Consider the following 19,435-nt stretch of genomic DNA (forward strand, 5'->3'; position numbering starts at 1 on the left):
AATCTTACAAAGACTGATGTAATCACACCGTACATCAAGACTGCACACCAATCTTACAAAGACTGATGTAATCACACCGTACATCAAGACTGCACACCAATCTTACAGAGACTGATGTAATCACACGGTACATCAAGACTGCACACCAATCTTACAAAGACTGATGTAATCACACCGTACATCAAGACTGCATACCAATCTTACAAAGACTGATGTAATCAAACCGTACATCAAGACTGCACACCAATCTTACAAAGACTGATGTAATCACACGGTACATCAAGACTGCACACCAATCTTACAAAGACTGATGTAATCACACCGTACATCAAGACTGCACACCAATCTTACAAAGACTGATGTAATCACACCGTACATCAAGACTGCACACCAATCTTACAAAGACTGATGTAATCACACCGTACATCAAGACTGCACACCAATCTTACAAAGACTGATGTAATCACACCGTACATCAAGACTGCACACCAATCTTACAAAGACTGATGTAATCACACGGTACATCAAGACTGCACACCAATCTTACAGAGACTGATGTAATCACACGGTACATCAAGACTGCACACCAATCTTACAAAGACTGATGTAATCACACCGTACATCAAGACTGCACACCAATCTTACAAAGACTGATGTAATCACACGGTACATCAAGACTGCACACCAATCTTACAAAGACTGATGTAATCACACCGTACATCAAGACTGCACACCAATCTTACAGAGACTGATGTAATCACACCGTACATCAAGACTGCACACCAATCTTACAAAGACTGATGTAATCACACCGTACTTACAGAGACTGATGTAATCACACCGTACATCAAGACTGCACACCAATCTTACAAAGACTGATGTAATCACACCGTACATCAAGACTGCACACCAATCTTACAAAGACTGATGTAATCACACGGTACATCAAGACTGCACACCAATCTTACAAAGACTGATGTAATCACACCGTACATCAAGACTGCACACCAATCTTACAAAGACTGATGTAATCACACCGTACATCAAGACTGCACACCAATCTTACAAAGACTGATGTAATCACACGGTACATCAAGACTGCACACCAATCTTACAAAGACTGATGTAATCACACCGTACATCAAGACTGCACACCAATCTTACAAAGACTGATGTAATCACACCGTACATCAAGACTGCACACCAATCTTACAAAGACTGATGTAATCAAACCGTACATCAAGACTGCACACCAATCTTACAAAGACTGATGTAATCAAACCGTACATCAAGACTGCACACCAATCTTACAAAGACTGATGTAATCACACCGTACATCACGACTGCACACCAATCTTACAAAGACTGATGTAATCACACCGTACTTACAGAGACTGATGTAATCACACCGTACATCAAGACTGCACACCAATCTTACAGAGACTGATGTAATCACACCGTACATCAAGACTGCACACCAATCTTACAGAGACTGATGTAATCACACCGTACATCAAGACTGCACACCAATCTTACAGAGACTGATGTAATCACACGGTACATCAAGACTGCACACCAATCTTACAGAGACTGATGTAATCACACCGTACATCAAGACTGCACACCAATCTTACAAAGACTGATGTAATCACACCGTACATCAAGACTGCACACCAATCTTACAAAGACTGATGTAATCACACCGTACATCAAGACTGCACACCAATCTTACAAAGACTGATGTAATCACACCGTACATCAAGACTGCACACCAATCTTACAAAGACTGATGTAATCACACCGTACATCAAGACTGCACACCAATCTTACAAAGACTGATGTAATCACACCGTACATCAAGACTGCACACCAATCTTACAAAGACTGATGTAATCACACCGTACATCAAGACTGCACACCAATCTTACAAAGACTGATGTAATCACACCGTACTTACAGAGACTGATGTAATCACACCGTACATCAAGACTGCACACCAATCTTACAGAGACTGATGTAATCACACCGTACATCAAGACTGCACACCAATCTTACAAAGACTGATGTAATCACACCGTACATCAAGACTGCACACCAATCTTACAAAGACTGATGTAATCACACCGTACATCAAGACTGCACACCAATCTTACAAAGACTGATGTAATCACACGGTACATCAAGACTGCACACCAATCTTACAAAGACTGATGTAATCACACCGTACATCAAGACTGCACACCAATCTTACAAAGACTGATGTAATCACACTGTACATCAAGACTGCACACCAATCTTACAAAGACTGATGTAATCACACCGTACTTACAGAGACTGATGTAATCAAACCGTACATCAAGACTACACACCAATCTTACAAAGACTGATGTAATCACACGGTACATCAAGACTGCACACCAATCTTACAAAGACTGATGTAATCACACCGTACTTACAGAGACTGATGTAATCACACCGTACATCAAGACTGCACACCAATCTTACAAAGACTGATGTAATCACACCGTACATCAAGACTGCACACCAATCTTACAAAGACTGATGTAATCACACGGTACATCAAGACTGCACACCAATCTTACAAAGACTGATGTAATCACACCGTACATCAAGACTGCACACCAATCTTACAAAGACTGATGTAATCACACCGTACATCAAGACTGCACACCAATCTTACAAAGACTGATGTAATCACACGGTACATCAAGACTGCACACCAATCTTACAAAGACTGATGTAATCACACCGTACATCAAGACTGCACACCAATCTTACAAAGACTGATGTAATCAAACCGTACATCAAGACTGCACACCAATCTTACAAAGACTGATGTAATCACACCGTACATCAAGACTGCACACCAATCTTACAAAGACTGATGTACTTAGTAATCAAACCGTACATCAAGACTGCACACCAATCTTACAGAGACTGATGTAATCACACGGTACATCAAGACTGCACACCAATCTTACAAAGACTGATGTAATCACACCGTACATCAAGACTGCATACCAATCTTACAAAGACTGATGTAATCACACCGTACATCAAGACTGCACACCAATCTTACAAAGACTGATGTAATCACACCGTACATCAAGACTGCATACCAATCTTACAAAGACTGATGTAATCACACCGTACATCAAGACTGCAAACCAATCTTACAAAGACTGATGTAATCACACGGTACATCAAGACTGCACACCAATCTTACAAAGACTGATGTAATCACACCGTACATCAAGACTGCACACCAATCTTACAAAGACTGATGTAATCACACGGTACATCAAGACTGCACACCAATCTTACAAAGACTGATGTAATCACACCGTACATCAAGACTGCACACCAATCTTACAAAGACTGATGTAATCACACCGTACATCAAGACTGCACACCAATCTTACAAAGACTGATGTAATCACACCGTACATCAAGACTGCACACCAATCTTACAAAGACTGATGTAATCACACCGTACTTACAGAGACTGATGTAATCACACGGTACATCAAGACTGCACACCAATCTTACAAAGACTGATGTAATCACACCGTACATCAAGACTGCACACCAATCTTACAAAGACTGATGTAATCACACCGTACATCAAGACTGCACACCAATCTTACAAAGACTGATGTAATCACACCGTACATCAAGACTGCACACCAATCTTACAAAGACTGATGTAATCACACCGTACATCAAGACTGCACACCAATCTTACAAAGACTGATGTAATCACACCGTACATCAAGACTGCACACCAATCTTACAAAGACTGATGTAATCACACCGTACATCAAGACTGCACACCAATCTTACAAAGACTGATGTAATCACACCGTACATCAAGACTGCAAACCAATCTTACAAAGACTGATGTAATCACACTGTACATCAAGACTGCACACCAATCTTACAAAGACTGATGTAATCACACCGTACATCAAGACTGCACACCAATCTTACAAAGACTGATGTAATCACACGGTACATCAAGACTGCACACCAATCTTACAAAGACTGATGTAATCACACCGTACATCAAGACTGCACACCAATCTTACAAAGACTGATGTAATCACACCGTACATCAAGACTGCACACCAATCTTACAAAGACTGATGTAATCAAACCGTACATCAAGACTGCACACCAATCTTTCAAAGACTGATGTAATCAAACCGTACATCAAGACTGCACACCAATCTTACAAAGACTGATGTAATCACACCGTACATCAAGACTGCACACCAATCTTACAAAGACTGATGTAATCACACCGTACATCAAGACTGCACACCAATCTTACAAAGACTGATGTAATCACACCGTACATCAAGACTGCATACCAATCTTACAAAGACTGATGTAATCACACCGTACATCAAGACTGCATACCAATCTTACAAAGACTGATGTAATCACACCGTACATCAAGACTGCACACCAATCTTACAAAGACTGATGTAATCACACGGTACATCAAGACTGCACACCAATCTTACAAAGACTGATGTAATCACACCGTACATCAAGACTGCATACCAATCTTACAAAGACTGATGTAATCACACCGTACATCAAGACTGCACACCAATCTTACAAAGACTGATGTAATCACACCGTACATCAAGACTGCACACCAATCTTACAAAGACTGATGTAATCACACCGTACATCAAGACTGCACACCAATCTTACAAAGACTGATGTAATCACACCGTACATCAAGACTGCACACCAATCTTACAAAGACTGATGTAATCACACCGTACATCAAGACTGCACACCAATCTTACAAAGACTGATGTAATCACACCGTACATCAAGACTGCACACCAATCTTACAAAGACTGATGTAATCACACCGTACTTACAGAGACTGATGTAATCACACGGTACATCAAGACTGCACACCAATCTTACAAAGACTGATGTAATCACACCGTACATCAAGACTGCACACCAATCTTACAAAGACTGATGTAATCACACCGTACATCAAGACTGCACACCAATCTTACAAAGACTGATGTAATCACACCGTACATCAAGACTGCACACCAATCTTACAAAGACTGATGTAATCACACCGTACATCAAGACTGCACACCAATCTTACAAAGACTGATGTAATCACACCGTACATCAAGACTGCACACCAATCTTACAAAGACTGATGTAATCACACCGTACATCAAGACTGCACACCAATCTTACAAAGACTGATGTAATCACACCGTACATCAAGACTGCAAACCAATCTTACAAAGACTGATGTAATCACACTGTACATCAAGACTGCACACCAATCTTACAAAGACTGATGTAATCACACCGTACATCAAGACTGCACACCAATCTTACAAAGACTGATGTAATCACACGGTACATCAAGACTGCACACCAATCTTACAAAGACTGATGTAATCACACCGTACATCAAGACTGCACACCAATCTTACAAAGACTGATGTAATCACACCGTACATCAAGACTGCACACCAATCTTACAAAGACTGATGTAATCAAACCGTACATCAAGACTGCACACCAATCTTTCAAAGACTGATGTAATCAAACCGTACATCAAGACTGCACACCAATCTTACAAAGACTGATGTAATCACACCGTACATCAAGACTGCACACCAATCTTACAAAGACTGATGTAATCACACCGTACATCAAGACTGCACACCAATCTTACAAAGACTGATGTAATCACACCGTACATCAAGACTGCATACCAATCTTACAAAGACTGATGTAATCACACCGTACATCAAGACTGCATACCAATCTTACAAAGACTGATGTAATCACACCGTACATCAAGACTGCACACCAATCTTACAAAGACTGATGTAATCACACGGTACATCAAGACTGCACACCAATCTTACAAAGACTGATGTAATCACACCGTACATCAAGACTGCATACCAATCTTACAAAGACTGATGTAATCACACCGTACATCAAGACTGCACACCAATCTTACAAAGACTGATGTAATCACACGGTACATCAAGACTGCACACCAATCTTACAAAGACTGATGTAATCACACCGTACATCAAGACTGCACACCAATCTTACAAAGACTGATGTAATCACACCGTACATCAAGACTGCATACCAATCTTACAAAGACTGATGTAATCACACCGTACATCAAGACTGCACACCAATCTTACAAAGACTGATGTAATCACACCGTACATCAAGACTGCACACCAATCTTACAAAGACTGATGTAATCACACCGTACATCAAGACTGCACACCAATCTTACAAAGACTGATGTAATCACACCGTACATCAAGACTGCAAACCAATCTTACAAAGACTGATGTAATCACACTGTACATCAAGACTGCACACCAATCTTACAAAGACTGATGTAATCACACGGTACATCAAGACTGCACACCAATCTTACAAAGACTGATGTAATCACACGGTACATCAAGACTGCACACCAATCTTACAAAGACTGATGTAATCACACCGTACATCAAGACTGCACACCAATCTTACAAAGACTGATGTAATCACACCGTACATCAAGACTGCACACCAATCTTACAAAGACTGATGTAATCAAACCGTACATCAAGACTGCACACCAATCTTTCAAAGACTGATGTATTCAAACTGTACATCAAGACTGCACACCAATCTTACAAAGACTGATGTAATCACACCGTACATCAAGACTGCACACCAATCTTACAAAGACTGATGTAATCACACGGTACATCAAGACTGCACACCAATCTTACAAAGACTGATGTAATCACACCGTACATCAAGACTGCACACCAATCTTACAAAGACTGATGTAATCACACCGTACATCAAGACTGCACACCAATCTTACAAAGACTGATGTAATCACACCGTACATCAAGACTGCACACCAATCTTACAAAGACTGATGTAATCACACCGTACATCAAGACTGCACACCAATCTTACAAAGACTGATGTAATCACACCGTACATCAAGACTGCACACCAATCTTACAAAGACTGATGTAATCACACCGTACATCAAGACTGCACACCAATCTTACAAAGGGGCCAAGGTGTAATCTGCAATGTCTTGTGATGATTCTACTAGGCATTACTTGGGTCATCCTCACTACATCCAATTTCAGACTTGTCAACCTTGTACTATCACTTTTTAGTCTTAATTTAATTACATATCATTAATACTTGAGAGACATTTTGTGATGAAGTTGTCATCCAGATACCCCTAGAAATATTCAAACACATTTCAAAACAAAATTGCTGAGTAGTTCTTTGACCACAAATAATTTTTCTGATCAATTCACACACTGTATTAGTTGAATTTGGACTACCTGCCATCTTGAAACTAAGTGATATCCACATCTACATAGATAGACAGACAGACAGACAGACAGACAGACAGACAGACAGACTTACAGACAGACAGATAATTAAAGACAGACAGAAAGCAGATATTGTAGATAGACAGACAGAAAAAACATTTTTACCATTATGAATTTTAAATTTGATCTGTAGAGTTGTAAGATTTGTTACCTTCTGTCTCATTGATATCCAACACTCTCCTAATGTGAGACAACTGCAATAGTTCTAGATGTTTATGGCCTTTTTGTGGTGGTTTGGCAGTTGCTGCTGCTGCAGGACTCTTGTATGTGTGTGCAAGCTTACCACGTCTCTTACATACCTACACAGTATTTCAAAATAAATGAAAGATGTATGTAAAAGTTAGCTATCTGAAAACTTTCATTGGCCTTTAATACTTGGTACTTGTAATGTACTATATTAGAACTGTTAGATGTTTACATTCACTAACTTCAACACTCTTCTATATGATATGTGGTCTGTAAGGTACGCTGTGACACAGCACCCTCTCACATCTGATATGTGGTCTGTAAGGTACGCTGTGACACAGCACCCTCTCACATCTGATATGTGGTCTGTAAGGTACGCTGTGACACAGCACCCTCTCACATCAGTCAAACCCCTTTCACATCTGTATTGAACTGTGCCTTTTTTAGCACAACAGAACTGATGAGGGTCAGTAGTGCTATAGGCATGGTAACGCCAAGTGTCTGTGTGTGTGTACACAACTTAAAGTCAAAACCGCTGAACCGATTGCCATGATATTTGGTGGTTACATTACCTTGGGTGTCTAGTTGGGAAGTTGTTCAAATCAAAATGATCTTACCACCAGTTTGTGATTTAGGTAAAATATATGATTTTTGGTAAAAAAACATTAAATTCAGAAACTACTGGGCAGATTGGTCTGAAATTCAGTGGGAACATTCTTATAGGGGTGTGTAGATTGAGATTTCTTCATGACATGATGATTCAATCAGTATTATGCAAATTAGGGCTAAATAAGCATCTTTTTGGTCAAAAATCTATTAATTCCAAAACTACTGAGCAGATTGGGATGGAATTAAGTGGGGATCCATCTGGGGTGTATAGATGAAGAAATATTAAGTTAGGTGTAAAAATGTAAATTTTGGTCAAAAAAATTTATATAGGCATTTGGATAATGATGGGTGAATGGTTAGCGTGACCGGCTTGGAATCTGCAGGTTGCGGGTTCGAGCCCCGTCACTGCCTGCTGTTTGTTTCTGAGTGGCTGAAGTCCTTGGGCAAGATTTGAACCACGACTGTGCCTCAGTCAACCCAGCTGTATAATTGGGATCCTGGTAGGATGTAGGTTGCAATGTGAAGGCTTTAATCCTATGCGCTTAAATGGCTGCAATGGATTGTATGCTCCCCGGGGAGTTGATGAAGACTAAAGGGCCGTTGTGCCGTTCTGATCCGAGCCAGGGGTAATAATTGTAAAGCACTTTGAGCACAGAGTGGGAAAGCACTATATAAGAACCCAACATTACATTACATAATCATTCAGCAAATGGACACCTATACCTGGTGTGGATCAGCATGTTAATTAACATTTTCAAAAAATGTACAGTAGTGCTACAATGCTATTGGCAATATTTTTAGCATTTGCAACCAGATCTGGTGTTCGGGGCTCCTGCTACAAGTTGCCAAATGCAAACAAGCGACCTATCGGTCAGAATAGCTCCGCTGTTTTTTTTTTAAATTTAATTTTTTATTTTGGTGACATGTAGAAGTGGTTCAGGTCTTCACTATGCAGTTTTGTTTTAGCGATGCAATAAAGTGGTTAGTGGTTTCATATGATGTCTCACTATAAAACACATTTTACACAGAAGTTGGTAATGTATTGTACTTTTATACCATAGTCACCATTTTATAACAAAAATCTACTGTTATGAAAAATTGCACAAAATCTCAGAAAAAAATGACTGGGAAATGCACACAAGAAAAAGAAAAAAAGAGGATTTTGAGGTTGGCTATAAATAATTCCAGTGTCTTACAGCTGTAACCCTGGAAAATTTTAATGATGAATGAAATAAACTAGGGATCTAAAATAATTTTGAGGCAATTTGAATTTCAATTTTCTAACAAATTTACAAAGTCAACAACATTCAACTTGTACTAGTTGTGGTAGATATATATAGGGAAGAAATGTATTAATCGCCATCTTAGTTTCCGTACGGCGACAATCTCAAGTTAAGTACCCGGAAGAGAGTCATTCTCAGCCATACGTTACAGTGGTAACACTCGTTCATGTTCGGTTACCTTTCACAAAGAAAACACAACGAAATGGTTGAAATGATCTTTTTTTTTATTTCTTTTCATCACAACAACAAAATCTGCGTGATTGATCAAAAGTGTTGTAAACTAAACCAGAAAGAATTATCGGACTGGCTAAACTTCCCGATGAACTGGAGTAAGGTCCTACTACTTCCAAGTAAGCCTCGATAGTACTATAGTACGTGAGAAAATCGTCTCAAACTAGCGATACAACTTTCAAAATATAACTTGACATGTCTTCATTTGTTAGAGTTATACAATTCAAGACGGGTTTTCACTCGAAAACAACAATTCTGTGAATAATGACACTCTGAACGCAGCGATTTCTCGGACGATGTTACCACTGTAACGTATGGCTGACAACGACTTGCTTCCGGGTTAGTCCCTCGTGCATACGGGTGGATTGTCGGCGATTAATACATACATCGTCTGATATTTTAATTCACAGTGTTTCTTGTGACCGGCGCCTGTCAGCAGACTCTGCCATTTTTTTCATCATTCCATTGTATTTAAACCTTGTACTTGACATTTCGCAATATTTATAATTCTCAACAAAATACCTCAACATGCCTCACTTCGCTCGTACTCAAAGCAGCCCCGCGCGGTATGATCACTGACACTGATGACATGATGAGAGAGAACCTTTTCGGATTTACATGTAAAACGGGGAAAGATACGCAAAACATAATGCAAAGTCTGAAGCCAAATTAAAGTTGTAATTATTTTAATTATTTTTACTTGCCAAATATTTGCATTTTGGAAAGGCAAGACACGTTCATGTCGTTTAACTTTACATGTGAACTGTCGGCCATAACTTCAACCGCATGTCTGGCATGCCCTTCCTTACGCAAGTTATCTGAATTCTGGTTCACTGTCATTCCAAATTGCACGACAATATAGAATTAACCACAAGTTACATGTTATCTGAAAACATCACACTTTTATAGTGGGTCTGAAGTGTGATTTTAGTGAGTACCAAGAACGTCCTGTGTTGATACTCAAGATGCTTGCTGTGGAAAATCGCTCGGTCAAATGAGGTCACCTTCAGCTTCTGGTCGAATCAGGATAGAGTATGCAAATGAGGATGTTGCGGACTGATTTGAAGTTTACAACCCTGTTTCGAACAAACGCTTGTCATTTGGGCGTCCAATGCGTAGAATTATGACTATAGCACATATTACATTGCTTGTTTGACGTCAATAGTGTCTTTTGAAAAGTGGCAGTTTACTTAAAGTCTCGTCGACTGATTTCCAATATGGCGTCGGTCATTATGCTCATTAACATATTCATTTTTTTTTCAAATTACAAAAAAAAAATCATAAAAAATAAAAATGAGGATGTGCTGACTTGAAATAAACAAATCTGAGTAAGCTACCCCCTGCGCATCAACACGCCAGATATCAAAGCAATCTAATAAGAGGTTTTCAAGGAGTTGATGAAAATGACATTTTATGAAAAAAAATCATAAAAAATTTAAAATGGCACAGATCAACTTGGCATGAACAAATCTGAATAGCCTCCCCCCAGGGAACATGCACACCAAATATCGAAGAATTCCGACTGTCACTTCCGGAGTAGATAGTAAAAATATAAAAGTTTGACGGACACCTATGATTTACTCTACTCTCTTATACCTCAATACCCACCTATACCTAAAGCTACGCTTTCAGCTTTCGCTGACAGCGGAGCTAATAAAAATCTGCTTGCATGGCTACAAATATTTAGAGTCAGCTGGTGAGGGTGGAGTGACATGACGTATCTTACAGTCTTGTGGATAAACTGTAAGACACTCTGTGTACTTTATTCTTACAGACTGCTATCAGCTTACTGAGAGCTGAATTATGACACTATGTCTAGTATTCATTCATATAACAATCACCCTTTGTTCTAATAAAAGTGACTGTGTAGCTTTGATTACTCTTTCACAATTGTTAATGTTTAAAGTTGCATTCTCTAATACATTATTTTCAACTCACCTCTAAACTATCATTGAAGAGAAAGAGAGTGACACAACCACCCTGTTCACTAAAGTTGTCACCCTTGCCTGTTTCTTTGTTACCAATTTCAATTGTATCGCATCTCATAACAAAACTACGATGTGAAGATAAAAGATGTGCAGGAACACCCTCAATATCGTTAACAATATCAAACATCGTGGTATGACTTTCAGTTTTACGCTTGTCTTCATTAATATGTCTGTCAAAACAGAAAACAGTGATTGCAATTGAGATGAGACACTAAAATACAGTACATAATTGCATGAGTTATGCATATTTCACTGAACTGTGACAGGACTGCACAGTCATAGCAAGGCTACTGTACTACATACTACAGTCATAGCAAGGCTACTGTACTACATACTACAGTCATAGCAAGGCTACTGTACTACATACTACACAGTCATAGCAAGGCTACTGTACTACATACTACAGTCATAGCAAGGCTACTGTACTACATACTACAGTCATAGCAAGGCTACTGTACTACATACTACACAGCCATAGCAAGGCTACTGTACTACATACAACACAGTCATAGCAAGGCTACTGTACTACATACTACAGTCATAGCAAGGTTACTGTACTACATACTACACAGTCATAGCAGCAAGGCTACTGTACTACATACTATAGTCATAGCAAGGCTACTGTACTACATTCTACACAGTCATAGCAAGGCTACTGTACTACATACTATAGTCATAGCAAGGCTACTGTACTACATACTATAGTCATAGCAAGGCTACTGTACTACATACTACACAGTCATAGCAAGGCTACTATACTACATACTACAGTCATAGCAAGGCTACTGTACTACATACTATAGTCATAGCAAGGCTACTGTACTACATACTACACAGTCATAGCAGCAAGGCTACTGTACTACATACTATAGTCATAGCAAGGCTACTGTACTACATACTACAGTCATAGCAAGGCTACTGTACTACATACTATAGTCATAGCAAGGCTACTGTACTACATTCTACACAGTCATAGCAAGGCTACTGTACTACATACTATAGTCATAGCAAGGCTGCTGTACTACATATTATAGTCATAGCATGGCTACTGTACTACATACTACAGTCATAGCAAGACTACTGTACTACATACTACACAGTCATAGCAAGGCTACTGTACTACATACTATAGTCATAGCAAGGCTACTGTACTACATACTATAGTCATAGCAAGGCTACTGTACTACATACTACACAGTCATAGCAAGGCTACTGTACTACATACTACACAGTCATAGCAAGGCTACTATACTACATACTACAGTCATAGCAAGGCTACTGTACTACATACTATAGTAATAGCAAGGCTACTGTACTACATACTACACAGTCATAGCAGCAAGGCTACTGTACTACATACTATAGTAATAGCAAGGCTACTGTACTACATACTACAGTCATAGCAAGGCTACTGTACTACATACTATAGTCATAGCAAGGCTACTGTACTACATACTACACAGTCATAGCAGCAAGGCTACTATACTACATACTATAGTCATAGCAAGGCTACTGTACTACATACTACAGTCATAGCAAGGCTACTGTACTACATACTACAGTCATAGCAAGGCTACTGTACTACATACTACACAGTCATAGCAGCAAGGCTACTGTACTACATACTATAGTAATAGCAAGGCTACTGTACTACATACTACAGTCATAGCAAGGCTACTGTACTACATACTATAGTCATAGCAAGGCTACTGTACTACATACTACACAGTCATAGCAGCAAGGCTACTATACTACATACTATAGTCATAGCAAGGCTACTGTACTACATACTAGTCATAGCAAGGCTACTGTACTACATACTACAGTCATAGCAAGGCTACTGTACTACATACTACACAGTCATAGCATGGCTACTGTACTATATACTACACAGCCATAGCAAGGCTACTATACTACATACTACAGCCATAGCAAGGCTACTATACTACATACTACAGTCATAGCAAGGCTACTATACTACATACTACAGTCATAGCAAGGCTACTGTACTACATACTACAATCATAGCAAGGCTACTATACTACATACTACAGTCATAGCAAGGCTACTGTACTACATACTATAGTCATAGCAAGGCTACTGTACTACATACTATAGTCATGGCATGGCTACTGTACTACATACTATAGTCATAGCAAGGCTACTGTACTACAAACTACAGTCATAGCAAGGCTACTGTACTACATACTACACAGTCATAGCATGGCTACTGTACTACATACTATAGTCATGGCATGGCTACTGTACTACATACTATAGTCATAGCAAGGCTACTGTACTACATACTACAGTCATAGCAAGGCTACTGTACTACATACTACACAGTCATAGCAAGGCTACTGTACTACAAACTATAGTCATAGCAAGGCTACTGTATTACATACTATAGTCATGGCATGGCAACTGTACTACATTCTACACAGTCATAGCAAGGCTACTGTATACTACATACTATAGTCATAGCAAGGCTACTGTACTACATACTACACAGTCATAGCATGGCTACTGTACTACATACTATAGTCATGGCATGGCTACTGTACTACATACAACACAGTCATAGCAAGGCTGCTGTACTACATACTACAGTCATAGCAAGGCTACTGTACTACATACTACACAGTCATAGCAAGGCTACTGTACTACATACAACACAGTCATAGCATGGCTACTGTACTACATACTATAGTCATAGCAAGGCTACTGTACTACATACTATAGTCATAGCAAGGCTACTGTACTACATACTACACAGTCATAGCAAGGCTACTGTACTACAAACTATAGTCATAGCATGGCTACTGTACTACATACTACACAGTCATAGCAAGGCTACTGTACTACATACTATAGTCATAGCAAGGCTACTGTACTACATACTATAGTCATAGCAAGGCTACTGTACTACATACTATAGTCATAGCAAGGCTATAATCATTATTTCAGCCTTTTCAGAACAACAAGCTTTATTTCTAGATCACACAGAAATTAAGGTCAACTGATACTTATCAGTGAAGAACAGATCAAAATAATTAGTAAAGTCTTGGTAGCTAATACAGGGGTATACATGAACAAAATAATATCCAGCCACAATCCATGGTTAAAAGCAATACAAGTATTTAATGACATTACAGTACTTACTTGGTAACTTCCTTCAAGGCATCCACTGCTTTTTCAAGTTGTTGGTAGTCTCTATTGCCTGTGTCAGTACGTTTCAGTAAATCTATAAAACCAATGTATATAGAAGCTTCAATATCCAAATGGTAGACAGCTAGAGTTCAATGCACAATATATATAGTTGAACCTCGTCAGTGCAAACTCGCTTATAACAAAAACCTGTTTACAACCAACACTAGTCGAAGGTACCAATCTCATAGCACTGTTTGCTATGTAAATCACAATGTTCAGAATGAACTCACTATAGCGAAAACCAGTTTACAACGAAATGATTTTCCATCAGAGAGCAATGGTTTTTGACACCAACAAAGAAAATTTTACTTTTATCGTAGTGCCACAAAAAATGTAAACTTCACTACCAACAAAAACATGGTTTTTCACACGTCAACAGCGGGAATGGAGACACTGGCCAAGTCTGGTAAGGGTGTGCAACCAATGCTGTCAACCTGTGAATGGAGACACTGGCCAGGGTCTGGTAGGGGTGTGTGACCAATGCTGTCAACCCTGTGAATGGAGACACTGGCCAGGTCTGGTAGGGGTGTGTGACCAATGCTGTCAACCCTGTGAATGGAGACACTGGCCAGGTCTGGTAGGGGTGTGTGACCAATGCTGTCAACCCTGTGAATGGAGACACTGCCACTGGCCAGGTCTGGCAGGGGTGTGTGACCAATGCTGTCAACCCTGTGAATGGAGACATTGGCCAGCTCTGGTAGGGGTGTGTGACCAATGCTGTCAACCCTGTGAATGGAGACACTAGCCTGCTCTGGTAGGGGTGTGTGACCAATGCTGTCAACCCTGTGAATGGAGACACTGGCCAGGTCTGGTAGGGGTGTGTGACCAATGCTGTCAACCCTGTGAATGGAGACATTGGCCAGCTCTGGTAGGGGTGTGTGACCAATGCTGTCAACCCTGTGAATGGAGACACTGGCCAGCTCTGGTAGGGGTGTGTGACCAATGCTGTCAACCCTGTGAATGGAGACACTGGCCAGGTCTGGTAGGGGTGTGTGACCAATGCTGTCAACCCTGTGAATGGAGACATTGGCCAGGTCTGGTAGGGGTGTGTGACCAATGCTGTTGACCCTGTGAATGGAGACACTACCACTGGCCAGGTCTGGTAGGGGTGAGCGACCAATGCTGTCAACCCTGTGAATGGAGACACTGGCCAGCTGTGGTAGGGGTGTGTGACCAATGTTGTCAACCCTGTGAATGGAGACACTACCACTGGCCAGGTCTGGTAGGGGTGTGCGACCAATGCTGTCAACCCTGTGAATGGAGACACTACCACTGGCCAGGTCTGGTAGGGGTGTGCGACCAATGCTGTCAACCCTGTGAATGGAGACACTAGTCAGGTCTGGTAGGGGAGTGCGACCAATGCTGTCAACCCTGTGAATGGAGACACTGCCACTGGCCAGGTCTGGTAGGGGTGTGTGACCAATGCTGTCAACCCTGTGAATGGAGACACTGGCCAGGTCTGGTAGGGGTGTGTGACCAATGCTGTCAACCCTGTGAATGGAGACACTGGCCAGGTCTGGTAGGGGTGTGTGACCAATGCTGTCAACCCTGTGAATGGAGACACTGGCCAGCTCTGGTAGGGGTGTGTGACCAATGCTGTCAACCCTGTGAATGGAGACACTGGCCAGCTCTGGTAGGGGTGTGTGACCAATGCTGTCAACCCTGTGAATGGAGACACTGCCACTGGCCAGGTCTGGTAGGGGTGTGTGACCAATGCTGTCAACCCTGTGAATGGAGACACTGGCCAGGTCTGGTAGGGGTGTGCCACCAATGCTGTCAACCCTACACCCCATTTAAGACATATTTTGACCAAAAACCAATACCCCATTTTAGACCATTCAAATTTTTAGAAGCACCAAAATACATAATCACTGATAAGAAAATGTCAACCAACAAATTATTTGGAGGAAATTCCAAACTAGTCAAGAATTTATTATGTGGTTCCTTACTGGACCTCATTTTAGACCAAACAAAATTGAAAATTGTGTCAAATGGACCCCATTTTAGACTCCTTATCTCTAAAATACAGCACCCATTTTAGACCAAAGGTCAAAAAAAAAACACCCCAAGGGGCAGCACATATACATATATCCAATAAGTGGAAGTATCCCCCCAACCCCGGGCCAATGTATGCCAAGTTGAATAGCGTCCCCAGTGTCAGTACAGTTATAATGAAATGTGGATATAACAAACTGAATTCCCTAGTCCCAAGCTATTCATACTAACAAGGTTTAACTGTAGTTAGTAGTGTTCTAAGAGGTTGCCTCTTACTAGTTTACAATACTAGCTATGACAAGGGTGGCAATCTATATATAAAAACTATATTTTAAAAACTAAATTATGTATAAAATGTAGACAAAGGGTGAGTTCTTACCTTGAAGTAACAGTATCATACTTGGCAATCTTTGTACAGGTCTGATCAATAATTCTGAAAGAGTCTGTCTTCCACACTCTGATTTACATTGACACATCTATAATGAGAACAGTACAGATTACATTGATCAATAACTCTTCCACACTGACATCAATATATAGATAGTGACTGACATTTGTGCCAGGTTTGGTTCAAACTGAGTCATGGGTGTCAGAGATACAATACGTCTATCCATGGATAAATGGATGGATGGATGGACATGGGTCAATTAAATAGCACCCACAGAGTGTGACTATTGGGGGCTGTTACAATAAAAATACGAGCCCCTGCAGAGTGTGACTATTGGGGGCTGTTACAATAAAAATACGAGCCCCTGCAGAGTGTGACTATTGGGGGCTGTTACAATAAAAATACGAGCCCCTGCAGAGTGTGACTATTGGGGGCTGTTAGTGTTACAATAAAAATACTAGCCCCCTGCAGTGTGACTATTGGGGCTGTTACAATAAAAATAATAGCCCCTACAGAGTGTGACTATTGGGACTGTTAGTGTTACAATAAAAATAATAGCCCCTACAGAGTGTGACTATTGGGGGCTGTTAGTGTTACAATAAAAATACTAGCCCCCTGCAGTGTGACTATTGGGGGATGTAACAACAAAAATACAAATGCACATAATTATACATTTATACATTTGTATTTATAATAAACAATACACAATATACTTTATACTTGCAATAGTATTTAATGCTGGGATATCCAATGTTTAGCTCTTGACTGAAAAGAAATGGCATACCTTAAGAAATGCATGAAATCTTGGCTTTTGTCTGTCACACCTCTGAATTGTCTCCTTGGCCATCTCAAAATAATTGACAAATGGTGGGTATGCTTTCATCAGATCATCAGACTGAAAAAAATATACTGTTATGGTTATCACACAGACAAAAAACAAAACAAAACAAATACAAAAACAATTTCAGTGCTCCTTGTTTCAAGAGAAAGGTGTTTTATGATCATATGACAACACAAGTCACAATTCTAAATATTAGTGTTTAACAAGTATTCTGAGAACACAGATCACAATTCTAAATACATGTATTAGTTTTTGACCAGTGTTCTGAGAACACAGGCAACAGTTTCTGACCAGTGGTTCTAGATTGCTTGCAAACATGAAAGAAAATATGAAATGGTGAAAACATTTTCAAAGTCATTTGCCACAGTAGCAAATCGAAAATTTTGTTAACCTATTAATAGTCAAACAATCATTCCATGAGACACTTTGCCATACTCAAACTTGTTGACTGACTGACACCATGTTTTTTTGGATCTTTTGTTATCATACTTACATGTTCAAGTATAATTTCTCCAACACTTCTATCTTCTGAATAGTCAGCCAACATCTCTGACAAGCCATCTCGTAATTTGACATGGATATCATAGATATCTGGTATTTTTCCAAATATGATTTTGATGTCCTCTGCAGCAAGAATGGGACCACCAGCTGGGTTTTCTTCCAATGGTTCTTTAAAAATCTTAAATAAAAAAACCCAACTCTGTACATGTAATCGAAACAGTAAAAATAGCACCAATGGCATTGTAGCACAACTGTACACTTTTTCAAAATACTTATCCACATCAGCATGCCCTCTAATGATGGCCAGAGTTTTGTTGTTGTGAGTCAAAATTATGAAATCTGTCATTTCTTGTGAGTCACCACATAGTAAGAGATAGGGGAACACACAATTTTGGTGTGTCACTAGATATTGTGTGCGTCAGCAACATGCCAAATTGGCTTAGCAGGCACACTGATCCACATGTAGACTGTCGACAGTCGCTCGCGCCTTTTTTTCCTACGTTTTATCTAAACCCCGATCCGGCGCAACACTAGTCTAATCGCAAACTGATATCGAGGGCCTCGGGCCTTCGGCCCTCAACCACTCGGGCCTTGAGCCCTCGATATCGATTATACTAGTGTTGCGCCGGATCGGAGTTTAGATAAAATGTACGAAAAAAAGGCACGAGCAACTGTCGACAGTCTAATCCACATGGTGATCCATGCTAGGTATAAGAGTTTATTTGCTGAATGTTTAT

General features: G+C 40.1%; 1 protein-coding gene across 1 annotated transcript in view; it reads right to left on the reverse strand.

The window, feature by feature from the left end:
• The window catches only part of LOC144442167 (protein ECT2-like), a 51,073-nt gene that overhangs the window by 13,134 nt on the left and 18,504 nt on the right, over nucleotides 1–19,435 (reverse strand). The window contains exons 11-16 of the mRNA XM_078131435.1: nucleotides 18,691–18,876; nucleotides 18,141–18,251; nucleotides 17,348–17,444; nucleotides 14,926–15,007; nucleotides 11,714–11,933; nucleotides 7,618–7,765 (exon numbers count right to left, since the gene is read on the reverse strand). Of these exons, the coding sequence (XP_077987561.1) occupies nucleotides 7,618–7,765; nucleotides 11,714–11,933; nucleotides 14,926–15,007; nucleotides 17,348–17,444; nucleotides 18,141–18,251; nucleotides 18,691–18,876 (844 nt within the window). The remainder of the gene's footprint in view (nucleotides 1–7,617; nucleotides 7,766–11,713; nucleotides 11,934–14,925; nucleotides 15,008–17,347; nucleotides 17,445–18,140; nucleotides 18,252–18,690; nucleotides 18,877–19,435) is intronic.

This window comes from Glandiceps talaboti, chromosome 11 (assembly GCF_964340395.1).
Source record: "Glandiceps talaboti chromosome 11, keGlaTala1.1, whole genome shotgun sequence".
NCBI lineage: Eukaryota > Metazoa > Hemichordata > Enteropneusta > Spengelidae > Glandiceps > Glandiceps talaboti.